The sequence below is a fragment of the Accipiter gentilis genome, chromosome 10, assembly GCF_929443795.1.
Source record: "Accipiter gentilis chromosome 10, bAccGen1.1, whole genome shotgun sequence".
In the NCBI taxonomy this organism is placed as follows: Eukaryota; Metazoa; Chordata; class Aves; order Accipitriformes; family Accipitridae; genus Astur; species Astur gentilis.
The window spans coordinates 7,828,435-7,845,725 of record NC_064889.1 but is presented as its reverse complement, the minus strand read 5'-3'; the positions used below and the strand labels follow the sequence as shown (position 1 = coordinate 7,845,725).

At 36.5% G+C, this 17,291-nt stretch overlaps 1 protein-coding gene across 5 annotated transcripts in view; it reads right to left on the bottom strand.

Moving 5' to 3' along the window:
- Positions 1–17,291, bottom strand: part of OTUD7A (OTU deubiquitinase 7A) — a 149,726-nt gene that overhangs the window by 13,785 nt on the left and 118,650 nt on the right. For all 5 annotated transcript variants that reach the window (XM_049813321.1, XM_049813325.1, XM_049813322.1 and 2 more), the window contains 3 exons: positions 11,234–11,335; positions 9,576–9,703; positions 8,366–8,478 (listed from right to left, as the gene is read on the bottom strand). In XM_049813321.1, the coding sequence (XP_049669278.1) occupies positions 8,366–8,478; positions 9,576–9,703; positions 11,234–11,335 (343 nt within the window). The remainder of the gene's footprint in view (positions 1–8,365; positions 8,479–9,575; positions 9,704–11,233; positions 11,336–17,291) is intronic.

Here is a 17,291-nt window from a genome sequence, read left to right as displayed (position 1 = left end):
TCTCGTGCCCAGCCAGTGAGAAGGCTGGAGGGGCACAAGAAGCTGGCACAGGACACAGCCAGGGCACCTGACCCAAAGTGGCCAAAGAGATATTCCATACCATGTGACATCACGTCTAGTATAGAAACTGGGGGGAGTGGGGGTGGGGGGATCGCGGCTCGGGGACTAACTGGGCATCGATCGGCTGGGTGGTGAGCAATTGCATTGTGCATTATTTCAATCCTTTAATTATTACTGTTGTAATTTTATTAGTGTTATCATTACCATTATTCATTTCTTCTTTTCTGTTCTATTAAACCGTTCTTATCTCAAACCACAAGTTTTACTTCTTTTCCCAATTTTTTCCCCCACCCCACTGGGTGGGGGGAGAGTGAGCGAGTGGCTGCGTGGTGCTTAGTTGCTGGCTGGGGTTAGACCATGACAATTATCCTTACACGGTAAAAACGCCTTTCAACATGTAGTTCTCCAAAACATGGGTATTAAGTGGTAATATCCTGACAGTATGATGCATTGTGTCAAAACCATGATAATTCGTCCTGAATTTCAAACGTGGCCAAAATGAATAAATTATCTATTGAAAGAATTTGACAAAGACAAGTACGCACAATATGTTTTAAAAAAAATGAGACTGAGCTATCCCAGTCCTATCTGGGATGGCTGCGGCAGTTTCTGCTCTATTCATAATCTGATGTCTGAAAGACATAAGGAATGACAGAAGACAAAGAAAAAATGAATAACAGGATGTCTATTAGAAAAGATATCTGGTTGCAACAGGAATATCAGAGAAAACTCATGTTAGATTACATAACTACTACTACCTAGAAGAACACAGAGATAAGACACGGTAGAAAGCCAAAAATGTATATAACACATAGAGCAAGATTTGTAACTTTTTCATGTCAGTACTAAAAAGTTACAAAGCACCCCGGGAACTAGTCCCTGTAAGATTCATCTACAGCCTATACATCCATTCCCAATAGCATCAAGTGTCACAAATTCAAATTTAACACCACAAATCAATAGCATTAAACCATCATGTACATATAGAGAGGCAAATCCTTAGAATATAATCTATGGACTAAAAAATCCTTAAGTTCCTTAAAATACACTTGTGCTATCCTATTAATCTGAATACATTAGTCTTATTTTCCCAACTTATACAAATTTCAAAGAAACTTTTTCTTCATGCATGAATGTACAAACACAATTGCTAAGTTTGTTTTAAGTATTCTCTCTAACTGAAAAGCTTACAAAATGCACAGTTACATTTTTCATGGCTCAAACCTTTTGACAGCAAGAAGAAACTTTATGTTAAAGAACATGTGCTACTAACTTCTAGGGATATTCTGTTGATCACTAAATGCAATGTGGTACTTTTCTCCCCAGAAAGGTAAGACTGAAAACCTGACATAAAATTGAGTGACAAATAAAAAAAAAAAAATTAAAAAAAGGTTTTCCAACTAGCATCAGTATGCTTCAAATCCCCACAATCTTCCAGGAAATGGGAATGCCTAGCACCTTTGGAAAGCTAACCTATACAGTCAATCATTTATGAAACAGATCATTCTTTTATCTGGACTGCAAGAATAAATCTGTTAAATTCCCCACTTCTCTAGCTTAACACTTCCAAGATCTTCCATGACTTCATAAGCATTTTATAGAATTTTTGGTTTCAGTTACCTCCTTTCCTATTTTTCTAGTTTAATGTCATTGATGTCACTATCACATTTTACAGCTTTGCCTCTGCCTAGAAGACAGAAATAAACACACTATATGGAAGAAGACTGAAAAATGGTAGGGTTGTGGGAAGCAGACGAAAGTAAAGATAATTCACAGCTGAGTGCCACTTAAAAATATAATCCACACAGAGAGCAGCTTCTGTGAGACATGACAAATAAAGGTGGGCAACATAACCTAGGCACACTCTTAAATGAAGGCAGCAGTCGTCCTCTTATTAGGTGTGCAGAAAACTTCCATAATTAACTGTCATTAATTTGCATTATCTGTATGGGCACTGCTCTAGAATATGTGGGACAAATACAGTAACCTCACAGGTCTGATGGCATCCAGCCCATCCCTGGAACTTTACATTAAAATCTTTCATCCCAACCTAGGACCACAGCAGGATGGAAATTATTAATAGTAGGCTGATGCAGGGGACAAATTCTCTGATAAAGCAATGAGATACCTCTCCTCTCCTGTATCCCTCTTCCTGTTACCCAAACTCATCAGGAAATTTTTCCTGATGTTCAAACTAAATTTCCCATTTCATAATTTCCTCTCATATTCCTTACAGAATTCTTCTCCACTGTTGGCTGTGATAGCTTTTCAGCATTTGCACTCCATTATGTCACCCTCAGAGTAATTTGTTAGCCCAAAGGAAGTTAGAAGGATCATGTTATTGGCAAGACAATATACCACAAAGATTTCCAGCTATTTTCTCACATTAGGATTTCCAGACTATCAGTCCTAAAGTTTTTCTTCAAATCCTCTAATTATTCCTCATCTCCTAGTTAATGAGGTTTCTAGAAGTGAAAGGCATATTCCAGAAGCAGCTGTATCAGAAAGACCTTATCCCTCTGGTCAGCTAATGGCAAGTCTGACTGCACATGAAGTTCCAAATTTCACTGGGCTTTTTTACTCTTCAATATCACATCACCAAGTTGCCCGATTCACTATTTATGAACACATTCACACATTTCAAATCCTTTTCTTCTATTACACGTCTGTTTTCCATTGCTCATTTTCACAGAATCACAGAGCGGCTGAGGTTGGAAGGGACCTCTGGAGGTGACCTTGTCCAACGCCCCTGTTCAAGTAGGGCCACCTCGAGCCATTTGCCGAGCACTGTGTCCAGACAACTTCTGAGTATCTCCAAGGACGAATACTTCACAGCCTCTCTGGGAAACCTTTTCAATGTTCAATTTTATTTCATCATTTCCAGTAATTCATGTGGGCCATCTTATATTATTTCAGTCCTACTGCTGAGGATTCAGTACAAATTTTCCTAAAGATTAATGAGAATGAAAAATCATCATTAACAAGTATCCATAGCAACCTGCCACATCCTTTGATCCACTTACCATTCCACTTTTTTTTACAGGCCTTTATTAATGCTAACTACATGGCCATGAAAATTGTGAACAAAATAATTTTGTCAATATAACAAGGAGACAAAGGAAATTTAGGAAACTGAAATTAATTCCTCTGTTCATGTAAAGTTAATTTTTAAATAATGAAATCCACATATTTAAGAGCATATAAATCTGCATTGCAGAATCCTGCTCAACCAGGGCACTCTGACTAAATAATTTATCTTGATTGTAAGAACAAATTAAAAAAAAAGGAAAAAAAAATATTAAAAATCTCAGTCTATTCTACAGGATCACTGATACCTCAAATCCAAACAGAGCGGACACCTACTCAGCACTCCAAAGATATTCTCTCTCTTACGGAAAATCCAATTTGTACTGCAGCCAGTAATGAAAAAAACTCAAAAAGCTGAAATGGGAAAGTCACCTACTCTGCTGTTCCACGTGGCTATCTGCTGTCTGTTCCTCTGTTTTGCCTGTAAACTCTGAGCAAGATCTGTTATCACATCCTTGGATTTTCTTCTAAACAGCTCCCTATGGTAACCTTGCTTTTCTTTCCCATACATACACTTCAGATTCGCAGTTTGTCCAACAGACTTGTAACAGCTATTCCAAGTTTAGATTAAGTTTCAGGATTCATGCAGAGCAAGAGACCAACGCCTGCAGACAGTTGAGATGTACTGCAACAACATGACAAGTATCAAGTTCTTCAACCTGGTGATTAGGTACAAGCATGAGACCAGAATGAAATCTGAGTTCATATCTCAGTCTGCCACTATTCCATTTCTGAAACCTTTTCCTTCCCTTCTTAAGAATCCCAAAATTAAAACTAACATACACCACAGCTGCAGCTTACTAGCAAGTACAAATTTCTGCTGTAGGTAGGTGTAGGAACCTATCCGTTGATTTCCTTATACAGTATTTCAGCAATTAGCTTCAACTCAAACACAAAAAATTGCACAGTAGTGGGACGTTTTCTTTTTCTTCAGGGGAGAAAAAAAAAAGGTATACTGCATTGACTAAAGGAGATACAGAATGTGAATGTTTCGAGTTCCAATTTTTATTTCTTAGTCTTTAAAAATACCAATACTTTTTTTCCTCAGGCAAAAACAATATATAAGAAGCAGTTTTGAAGGCCTATAATAAAAGAGAAAACCTAAATCAACTTTTCCTAGGTAATTTTGGTTTGAATGTTATTTTGTATTTAATTGTATGGGAATGCATGCTTTTGTGTAAAACATCATCTTTGGCATGTGAGATGCAACCATCTGTCAAATAGGAAATATCTTTAATTCAATAAAAACTTGTTAAATAAGGAAAAAAACAATCATTATGTAGGTACTAGTACTTAATTTTAATATGACATAATTCTGATCCCTCCTTTGCCTTGAATTTTATCTCTTTTCTAGAGTCTGTGGGATATCCAGCGTTTTCAGATCTGAAGGGCTGTCTGAACTAGTATATTTGAATCACCATGGCAATTTGATTATTTCCAGGCTGCATTTGGCTTAAGTACAATTTACATCAACTGAAAATAGGCCAAATGAAAAGATTTATTAGCAGCCAGAAACTTTAGCTAGTAAGGAAAAGCTACACTGTTATAATGAATCTTTTTCTATCTGCACCCTATAATTGCCACGTATATTGAAAAGTTAAAAAAGGAACAGCACTCCTATAACAGACAACCAGACCAAATTAAAATAGGTTTAAAGCCATGTCTTTGTTGAATGATCTAAATTCTCTACAAGATGAGGGTCTTTGATGGACACAGTAGTTTTGTATGAAGAATTCTATGTCGAAATACTCTGAATACCTAGCCAAGTGCGAAACCTCATTTGAGAGGGACTTCCTTTTTAAATGTTCTGGTTTTCTGCCTTAAATAAAACTCTAATGACACACACGAAGATTACAGCAATATTCCCTCCCTTCTTCCCCATCTAAAAATCACTTGACTTTATTAATAAGATAGTGCCAAAAGCATGTGAGACAGCTAGCTAGAAGGTGACAGTTAATACTAAATAAGAATACCATCCACTTTCAAACTCTGTATTAGCTCACACCACGATACAACACGACATCTTGCTTTCAGCTCTACTAGGTTTTCAAGAAGCAAATAACAACAGTGATGTTCAATCTAGCACTAGAGCAGGCTTTGAAATCTCTGACTGACAGTAGTCTGCAAAATGAGTTGAAATTTTCTCATTAGCAGGATTGCAATAGTTAAGTTCTTAACAAAAACAAAGGGTACTAGACATTTTCCTTTTTTCATAGCAGTTGCTTCAATTCAGTACCCCTGGTTTTGCTTGTAAATGAAGATAAATGAAACAATTATGTTAGTCTGAAATTTATTTTTCACTTTTACAGGAAGATGTGCAACTCTGTTTCAAAACAAGAATCTGCTTTGTAGTTAATTAGTTTGCTCTGCTTTAGTGCTTGAAGGATTTTACACGTTGGAAACAAGAATTTAAGAACCAGGTTTTTCTGTGTTCCCTTTATCTTTTTCTTTTTAGCCAGCTTCCAAGCCTCAGAAACAAGAGTGCTCTCAAAGAAGTCATCTTTGGAGGTTTAGCAACAATTACTGATCTCCTTTGCATGTAGTTCACTCTGAAAAATAACTAAAAGGAACTTGCAGGTGAATGAGGCAGCATAATTCCAGACTGAGGCTTGTCACTGAATTCTTCTGAAGCAGATACAACTTCTGATGCTTTAGCTAATTCTGACACCAAAGGAGAACATCTCATCTACAACTCAAAGACTAATTTGCAAGCTTTCTTAATATAGTACCTAACTAGAAAATGTAATATACCCCATATCAAAAATGCTATTTTGATATCCCTTTTCCTTCTCAAGGGCCCTATTTTGAACATGGGTACATTAAACTGAGAAAGTAATTCATTCTGTCACATTCATTCTGTCTTTGGAATGATTGTAAAGAGAAATACATATTCACATGTTTAATAGGCTAAGTTTCTTGCCTGATTCCTCTTTCACTATTTTAAAGGAAAAATTAACTGTTTTCTATTTATCCTTATTTTGTTTTGATTTGCAAAAAGATAAATGCAAACCATGATGAAAACATTAAAAACAATTTAAATTAATTCTTTATATAATAGTGATACTCCCTGTTTACGTATCTAGGAACTAAAGGTAAAGATAGTTGATTGACTGGCAAATACAACATTGGAGGACATCTCTGACTGGTAGATATTGAAATAGAAAAAGTAGAGAATGAAACAGACAGAATAAGGACAGAGAAAATTGATGGTGAATGGCCAGATTTAACAGAAATGTGAATTGAACTTCATTAGAAGACTAAAGTGTATCAATAGGAAAATATCTACAAACATAGGCAACAAACTAGACACTAAAATGAAAACCAATAGATTTTTTTTTGCCTCAAAATAGAAGAAAGTGAGACACATTTGGCTGACAATTTTCTAAACAATGTCCTCCTGCATTAGTGGAATTACCTATCCTTGACATCACAGGGTTAAAAGGAAAATGTAATATTCTTTCAAAGCCCAGATAGTATTTCCTTAAGACTTTATTACTCTCATTGTGTTGTATGCCCTATTTTGTCAATTTACTTATCACCACATGCAATTTTCTCCAGGGGAAACAGTAGCTAGAGAAAAACATGCACTGAGTAAACACTAAATATTTTTAGTGATAAACACTAGACACATATCCTAAAGTTTCTGCATTGTTAAGGCTGGTCAATAATTCTGTACTTTGGGAGCAATTGCACTGAAAGTGAGGGATGGTTTATCATACCAGCTATTTAAAGCAGACCCTGTATGTGGGTCAGGGGTATTTAAATGTAGGTGCTATTTCATCCCAAACTTTTTCACAAATATGTTTCTATCCATTTTTTCCCAATAGCTTCTGAACATCTAAACTCAACACATGCTGGCAGTAGACAGTACTGCATTTTTTAGCTGCCACCATCAAGTTTTCTGGTACTGTTTATAATAAACAAATTGACTGAAATGCTACTAATTGACTATTAGACAAAGATTAAACACGCATACTAAGCTGGTCTTCAAGAAAACACATTCTTTTCTTGCTTGCCTGTTAGCACTGGGTAGTAACTGGCAAACATTGCAACTTCTGCAGAATGTAATCAAAGTAGCTGCAATCAGCCATACTCTTACAGAATCAATCTAGATAAACAGATATGAAATTAGGTAAGAAAAGAATCTGATGTGGTTCTTACAAATACAGACATAGCCTATGTAGAACCTTCCAGCAACATCAACTTTTACTAGGATGATAGGGAAATCAGTTTAAATTGAAATACACCCCCCCCACCCCCCCAATTTTTATATAATTCTTGCATTTGAGAGCACTATTTATGTTACATGGGTTTAATAAAAGCTTGAATGGTCAAAGAAAGGGCAACTGTTTCTATCAGTGCAATATTAATTATCATAATTTTTAGATAAATTTTTTTATAACTGTTCAAAGACTGAAGTAGCATAATGATTTTTCAGAAGGGTTTCATGAGACTACAAAGTATAACTCAATATTCTACTTTCTGTTTAAAAAGACACTGCATCCAAATATTTAATCTTTAGGTTTAATACCAAAAATATTACTTCCCCCCCCTCCCCCCGTATGTTTAGGGGGAAAGCATTTTAAAAGTAGAAAATGTGAAGAGTTACTTGGTGACTTGCCCGCAAAAAAGATCTCTCTGAAGATTTTCTGTTTGAACTACAAAGCAAAAAAGCAAAAGCAAAAATTACAGAAATAAATGTATGAGTATGAGAAGATGGCATTAAAGCCGTGCTAAAGCACAGAAAAGGTTATACCTGGGCACAAATTACTTTCTTCTAGAATGCTATTAGAAGATGTGATGTTATTCAGTCATTCCATGTTTTAGTGAAAATATCTGAGCAGTGGCTACCTTTCTGCCACCTCTTCCTCAAATCAAAAGCTATGTATCTTTAGTGAGACAAGGCACTTCATTTCCTTGAAGCTAACGGTATTGCCAACATGCTTGCTCCAGAAACCAAGAAATTAGGATTTATGAAATGCAGACTTTTTTTGATGCAAAACAACCTCAAGTTAGTGTGGTAACTGTACAAGGAAACTTAAGCAGAATGCTAAATATTGTAATGGGAAGTTTAGGTAATTATATTTTACCATGCAAAAAAATTGCAACCGGTTGAAAAGGCAGTTTGATGGTCCTATAGATTTCTGAATTAATTTGTACTGTATTGTTTTCCTACTGAGAACAAAAACGAAAAGATTTTGTCATACTCTAAACTTACCTACCACCAGTGCCTCCATTTTTGCTGAAATGTGTACGAGGCTCACTTGATGCAAGTTTAAGTAGTTCATTCCACTCCCGTTCCCATTCTTCTTCTGTATACACTAAACCTGACTATGGGAGAGAATGAAATACCTTTATGATTATCCTGGTACAAAATGTAAGCAGAGTTCTGTGGTAGTATTTATGACTAACTTATTTTGAGCTTCATACCTGACACAGTTTAATATCTTGGACCATTAATGGTTCAACATTTCTATTCAGGTGAAAGAATATTAACTTATTAGAAAAAGATCTAAACCACTAACTGTACGCTGGATTACATTTCTGGATGTGGGTCTGCTGCTGCTAACACAGTGCTCCATTATTGGAGATCCAGTTATTCATACCCATATGAATTCCTTGCAACCATGGTTAGCATGCTTTACTGCCCATTTCTGGTGGTTTGCTTCCTTCCCCAATATCTGGAACTACTATGAATGCCCTCCTTGGCTGACAGGTGATGCTTTCTCCCTCTGTTCAAGAGCAGAAAGGGTATATAAGTGCTTCTGTGCCCCTGTGTTTTCAGGTAGCCTGAAGCAGCTGAGTCAGTCACAGCTCAGCTGTATTCTCACTGACTGCTGCCAACAAAAAGCAGATTACAAATAAGTCACAAACAGTTAAGCATATTCACTTGATTGCATTCGGGATTACTCCTGAAATTGGCTTTTCTAGCCACTGTTTAGGCCCAGACATCTTCAGAAAATAATACATGCTGATGTACAGCTCTTAATCAACAGTCAAACCAAATCTACAGATGATTTTAGTTAAGAAACATCCACTCAATATTTGGTCACAGCTCTAAGAAACCTAATTCACCATGCTGGGAAACCTTTCCTAAATGGTGTTTTTCTGTCTTTTGTGGATTTTATCTACTCATTTTATAATGCTTGTGATAGCTAAATTATACACTTAATTTTGCAGCCCCAAATTTTCTACAGGTTCCAAACTCATCTTAGACCTTTGTAAGTACAAAACTGTGCATATTTATGCCCATGAAGCTACAAACACATTTGCATTTGGATACAAAAATTCTAAAAACAATTATCTCCTTCCCATGCAAAATGGAAGCACGAGGAATTTGATAGCAGTTACAACTTTCACAGCAAACTTCAGAATAATGCTTTTGACCCTGAATGATATTAATAAGACTGTCTTCAGGCCGTACAGACCTCCTTATTCTGCTGGGTCTGTTGCCATCTCCATCTTCTTTTCAGTGCTTCCCTTTCAGCTCCACTTCTCATCATAGTATAGAGTGCTTTACGTAAAACAAGGTCCCGGTCGTGAAATCCCCACATCCCTGAAGTAGCACAAGACAACATTCAGTTTTAAAGAAGCTACAGTAAAATAGAAATAGTGAGTACTAATACAATTAATATTGCTCTATTAGCAAAAGAAGCATAGCTTACACATTATTTAAGATTCTCCTTGGCAAATAACTCATTATTTTTAAGGTTTCCTAAAGAAACAGTCAATATAGATAAGCTAGTGAACAACAAGAGGGAATTCTAACAAAGTTCAAACTTTGATCAAGGAATGACTAAGGAGTTGAGTTGTTTCAGTGTTTGCTTGCGGGCAACTTCAGCTTTGCTGCAAAGCAATGGAATATTCAATGCACAGGTTGGCTTTAGCTGTAGTTGCCAACAGAGCTTGCAGACACAAGAATGCTAATGACAACTGCAGGCACTTTTGTGAATCACAGATGATACCAACACCCAAAGGCCTCCAACTCTTATACATCACGATGGTAAATTTCCTTTGGCTTCAACATCCAAATAGAGAGAAAAGCATTCAAGGTGATTGGAAGTCTGAAAATACAACCAGCCATAGGCTTTCAAGCTCATTTTAAGATAATAAAACCTCTTCACGTAGTTGAGAATAGTAACCTACAACAAAGGATAGCAGAGCTCTCACCAAGACATGTGCCCATAGACAGCCACGTTTCAGTTACCATATTGTCAGGTGCTGGCATTATATATGTTTATTTAAGACTTTGCAAGTCAAAATACTCCAAACATTTGTTGTAAATAATATACAATTCCTCCTAATTAAAAACAAAGTGGACAAAGATAAAAGGATCCTTGGAAACAGCAAAAGCTCTTTTCTTACTACTTCTTTCAAAAAGAAGAGTCTCTTCAAAATATTAAAAATCCCAGTGTTTTTTAAAAAGTCACCTTTTGGAGTTCCGCTGGTAGAAGATTTTAGCAACTGCAACAAAAAAATAAGTTTCCTCATAATGGGTTAGGATATAGAAGGCATATCAAAGACTTTCAGCTTCACAGGTTTCTACTTATTTGAAGAAGGCCTTCAAAGATCTTGTATTAACAATTAATTAATCAATTGGAAATTATTTTAATTCACCCCAAACTCTTTTTCCCATATACTTAAACTCTACAAGGAGCCAACAGAGATAATAGCTAGATACTGCATTCTTGAAGACAGCAAAAGAACTGTTTAACAAAAGCCAGAGAATGAATGCAATTCCTCGCCCACAATGAGGCCAATCCTGCAGAAGCACCTGGAATTTGCCTGTTCCACAGCTGTTAGGTTGCGCTCCGTAAGGAAAATGCAAATCACTGGTATTTATGATACATGGGGTTTGATACTGTTCCAATTATACTTCTTTTATAATCTGATAAAACTTTTACCTTCCTCCCTCACGCATGCCTAAAGCAAACAATACTTAAGTGAAATTTGAAGAATATATTGTTCCAGAACTAGGCTTGTCATGAAAGTCTTTGCATCTCATGTGTTTCTGAGCTTTTGCTGGGGGTAGAGAAAAGTGGTAAATATTTTTGGCAGAAGGTTTCATGTACAGACTCTCCCTTACCTAAAGATGCAGCATGCAAGAGGCAGTTTCCATCACCTGTTGTAGCCAAGGGAAGAAGACGTTTGCAGCTTGTACACACTGTGGACCACCAATTCAGTCGTCCTGAAAAGAAAGCATCTATTAAAATGGTGGAGTGGATACTAAAACAGGATGCATACTGGATACAGGCATACAGTGATGACATTTAATGTTGAAAGTTAATCATAAACACCCTTTCTGCCAAATAAACTTAAAGGTAATGTCAGAAGTGAAACCTGAAAAGATTAGAAGTAAGAGGCAGATAAACTTTAACTATTCTACACATGTATTTGGAATAAGAAAAGAGGACCTTTAATTAATTTGCACCTTCCATTCTCATATGTGGCGTTCAGGTTTGGATTTCCAAGGATTCATTGCCTGAATACAATTATGAGTCTTGGTATCAGTTCTCAAACATAATTGACATTGGCCTCCCATTCACAGATGACAGATTACATTACAGTAATAAGTCTCAAAAGACAAAATTAATATGTATGTGTTAATAAACTTACCTAACAGTAACATATCTTGATTAAGTAAAGTACTATTGTTTCAATCAGATGGTTTGTTTCAACAGCTGATTCTCCTCTCATTTACCATAGTGTACATCATTATTAGACCTACTAAAATCAACAGCTACACTACCAGAGAATTAAAATGAGAACAAATGCATAGCCCAAGGTGTAGGATAGCGTGTGGCTTTCCTCTCTGAGAACATTTAGAGAACCACTTATCCATCATTACTACATGAAGCATGTTTTACAGATTATAAAACAGAGAAGGATTATGAAAAAGATTGACGAGAGGACAGATATTTGAAGTATCTAGATGAAGCAGATAAAGCCATGAAGAGTATCAATGCCAAAGCCAGCACTGGAAGTACATAATTCCTGGCACACAAGTTGCCATGTGGTAGCTTACCGGAGTGTTAAGTCTTGGTTAAACAGTCATGTGAACATTTCTAATATAAAGAAAGAGAATGTGACTAATTTTATAGTATCTTTGGGGATAAGGAAGAGCAGATGATTAACAATGATGAGTAGAGCTGATGTATTTCCCAAGACTTTTGGGAAGTCTATGAGTAGTGCACAATTGAATAATTGAATGAATAATGCAATAGGCAGCCTGTGGTGACTCCATTTCTTTGTTTGTCCTCTTCTGCAGACTTTTCTCCTCTGATTCCTTTACTTACAAGCTGAGAGGAAATAGTATCTATATATTTGTACAGTCAGTCTTGCATTTGAGGTTAAATCCCTCAAAGAGAAATAAGATCAAGCAATGAAAAAACTTTTCTCCATTAATATGTTTTCATTACAAAATTATACTGAAGTTTATTTATAATGGCAGCTAATACATATTGTGCAAAATATAATGATATTTTAAAGTATAATGGTATTTTAACATGTGTCCCCAATTACTTGTTCTGGGTACTAAGAACTATGTAATTAAATTTCAATTAGTCAGAATGGGTCGGGAGTTACTATACTGTAAAGGTAAAGATGCATAGCAGATAAATAACTAAGCACATTTGGTAATACTCATATGATTTTAGCAGCTAGTTTGTAAATGCCCAACATTGCACACTAGGTTTACTGAGTTCTAAATTAAATATGCATTAAAAAAGCTTAATTTAAAGCACTGTAGGACAGCCTTTGGGAAAGATACATCTGAAATAACAAGTTATCATTTTTAGCAACTCCTGTGTCTGTGGGCTGTGAAATAACAACTTGTCACCTGTTTTTTGCAGAATGTTTTTGTTGTACTGTATTCAGTACTAAGTTATACCAAGGTGCTGCTTAAAGCATACTTACAAGACCTAAAGCAGACAGACCTTAGGACTTAAGGGAATAATGAGTGGTATTGCTTTGCAGATTAACTAGCAGCTGTTGGTAATAAATGTCAAAGTATGATGTTTATGAATCTTTTGAGTAACAGGAGTTTCTATAAAAGCGATCTGCTTTCAAGTAGATTATGGAAAAAATATTTGTGGGCTTGGTTAACATCCCAAAGCTTATGGCTGACCAAAGAATTAGCAGAAATACATTGAATTATAACCAAAAAAAAGCAGTGAATTTTCATTTTTCAAATCTAGTGGTTACAGTGGATCCCTTTAGGGAAACAACAGGAAAGTGGAGCTTAAATGAAAACTGGAAACAGTTCTGCGTCAGGCTTATTTCTGTCTGCTTTTATAAGACAATATTTATGGACAAACTAGACCCATTTCTCACTCTCCCTCCGTCTGTTGGTCTCCTACTTGATCTTCCTTCTTACTTTCTCACACAATCTATTTAATCTTAAAAAACGATTTCAAGAAATTGATCTGTTGTTTTACAGCAAAAATACTCTGAGAATTAATGTAGCCATATTCTAGTACATTAAATTTTTATCTTAATTTTAGATCAAGATTAAAAGTCCTAGCCGGGTGACATGGTTTAACCCCAGCCAGCAACTAAGCACCAGACAGTTGCTCACTCACAATCCCCCAGTGGGATGGGGGAGAGAATCAGAAGGGTAAAAGTAAGAAAACTTGTGGATTGAAATAAGAACAGTTTAATAAAGTAAATATAACAATAACAACAAAACAACAACAACAACAATAATAGTAGTAATGAAAAGTAAATTAACAAAGAGAAATAAAGCCCAGGAAAAACAAGTGATGCAAATGAAAAACATTTGCTCACTACCAACGCCCAGCCTGTTTCCGAGCAGCGGCCCCCCCAGCCAGCTTTCCCCCTAAGTTTATATACTGAGCATGATGTCATATGGTATGGAATATCCCTTTGATCAGCTTGGGTCAGCTGTCCTGGCTGTGTCCCCTCCCAGCTTCTCGTGCACCCCCAGCCTCTGCTGGCAGGGCAACATGAGAAGCTGAGAAGTCCTTGACAGTATAAGCACTGCTCAGCAACAACTAAAACATCAGTGTGTTATCAACACTATTCTCATACTAAATCCAAAATGCAGCACTATACCAGCTACTAGGAAGAAAATTAGCTCTATGCCTGCTGCAACAAGGATCTTAATTTTAGATCAAGATTAAAAGTTCTATCCAGGTCTATGATCTAGCAATGTACAATCAGAGAGGCAGACACAAGCACACAATACTGCCCTTTCTTTGCATGGTACTTAAAGACTTCAGGTGCAAACTCAAAAGAAATGTTAACAGAATCTAGTATCCTCCATGGCTGAAGATTGCCAACTATTTCTGTATTCTGATATTATCCTAGTCCTGCACTACATAAAGCGTATCAGACTTCACATAATACAAAGCATATACTGGCTCTCCCTGCTCCCTTATTTGCAGCGCCCAACAAGAATCAATCATTCTGATACAGAATCAGATACATATCTTGTATTCCATGCAAAGAAGGTAAGCTGAATCTCAGAGAAAGTTAATGTTGGAGTACTCTTAATGGACACTAGAAAGGTTTAAGTGTTATTGTCATAAGCCTCTGTATTGTATTGCAAGCCACAGGTGTATTGTTTCTTGCCACAGGATTTATGGGAGGAAATTTCTAAAGAGGATTCTAGATAGTTATATGACCTGAACGGCTCAAAAAGAAGGCAGCAGGGAACAGAGAATGCACTTCCAGTATTAACAGGGGCCAGGTTTGGCTTTCAATATCAGCCCCTGATGCCTAATGCACTGGTACTATAGAAGGTAAGAAAGCATTCAGGATGATGTCCTCTATGCAAAACTCCATTAACAGTATAAACAGGAAGATAAAATTATGCAACAAAAATTGTTCTAGTTTATGACTATCCCATAAAGATGCTCATACAGAGCTGGCCTCCAGTTTACTGAGGTCCATTATAAAGTATTCATTGCCCAAACGTGCACAAGGTTGGCGGTACACGTACAAACCAACCAAATTCAAAACAAACATGCGGTTACATGATACTAAAGAACCTTTGCGGAAACTCTGCATAAATCCTCTGCTCCTCTTCGATTTCTCTAGTCCATACTTTCTTTTTTCCAGTTTAAGCTTCTAATAAACTAAATCGTTTTACAGATTTGGGATTTTTCTGGTAGAATTAACCACCACAAAGTTAAAAGGACTTAGCAAACAGCAACTTAATATAACTCTCTCTTGACAGGGGAAAAGGAGATGCTACAAAGGATGAGCTCTCCCTCAAGCTCTACATGATTGAGCGCGGTTGAAGTTTCACCGCAAAGCTAGATTGCATATCACTGCCTCCAAGGCAAACAGTCAGTTTCTTGCCTGCAACATCACTGTGCATTTATCATATCAAAAATAAGTCAGAATTCTTACAGAAAAAAATGGAATACTCATTAAGAGAAAAACAAGGATGGTTAAAGATGGGAAAAAGCGTGAAGTGTCATGTCACAGCTTGTACAATTTTACCTCAGATTGAGTGCGAATGTCTTTTAATGCACTTCATTGTGCTATTAACAGTACTCTTTCATACAGCTAAGTAAACCAGTCTTAGGCCAACTCCTCAAAAACAGACTAGACAGAATAGACATGTCACTGAGGAAAACAAGTCAATCTGTGCACAGTGGGACTCAATGTCCAGTTTCCTGTGCTTGGTACATGTGGCTAAAGGTGAAACTTCTGGTGGCTTTTCTTTTATTTGTGGTTGGGCGTTCTGGAGGTCTTTCCCATGTGTATTCTGTAGCGTTTAATAATATTCACGTTGCAAGTTTTTCTTCTACGGAAATATTAAAATAACCTAGCTGCTTATTTTCATGAAACTTGTACAAGCTTACTCACGAATATGTTTGAAATTGGCAGAGTTAAATTTAAAAAATAAACAGTGGTACCATCTTAAGAGACAGCTGGCTGACACAAGCTCAGTTTCCTTAAGAAACTAGACTAAACCCAGCCTTTCTTTCATTTCTCCAGCACTTCGTATTTCCAGAAATCCACCTCTCATCCATCCTCCAAGACGAGCAAGTCACAAAATCGTATTTTCAACTTCCAAAGCAAGTCTAGTTCTGGACACCCCATACATTCTCAAAACCAATCATTCACCCTAAACACTAAACACCCTAAACATTCCCTTCTGGAATCCAACAGCAGTAACTGCTCTGGGGTGTGCACAGGACTGTCTGGCTAAGTCAACAGAGGATTATGCGGCCTAGTCAGAAGAGTCAGACAATTAGCAATAGGTGCAGGAACCTCAAATCCAGATTTCAGCAGAGCTACTTCTATGCTTTACATGTTTCTTACATGACTAGCCAAGAGGATTTATTTGTTTATTTATTTTTAATTTTAGTCCTTTCATACAATGAACGTGTACTTGCAAGTATTGATGTGAAAAAAATTACAATAATAGATTTTGTACATGGATTTATATTCATCATTCAGTGACTGTTTCCTTTTTAAAATAAGTGAATAAATAAAGCATTTACCAATACATTTTCTGTACTTCAGAGAAAGGACCTTCTTGTAGGAGTTCTCTCTTTTAGTCTAGATGATGCAATCAGCTTCGCAGTAGCATCTGCAAGGCTATTCATATTTACTGATGTCCTTGAAATGTAATGTTGAGCTGTGCACGTAGAAGTAAGTAAAACTGAGCAATCAAGTAAATGCTTCTCTTTTAGCCTGATGCATAAGCAACACAGACTCTGTCACAGAAGCTACTGACCAGAACGCAAATCAAAGATTGTAAAATAAGATGGGACAGAAATATATGACTAGGCCTGACTGGCTGCAGATACCTGATACTGAGTTCAGTTATTTGCAGGTAACTGCAGATCCAGTATTACCAGTTTTCTTAATTTGTTTCTTTCATAACCTGAGACAGATGGTTTTCTATGACATTGCATTTCATCCTACTCTGTGATACAATTTTTGTCATTCATATTAGAACTGAATTACACAAGCATGCATTTCAAATCTTGGAAATCAGGAAATTAACACAGTTCTCTTGTAATCAAAATGGTTGCTATCCCAGCACCCTGCATACACTGTGTGAAAATCTGTTAAAAATTCTGGGGTAAGAAAATGTTTCTACAACCTGAAAATGCATCGATTTTTTTTTAACAAAGCTTAATCTTTAACACTTTGAAATTAAA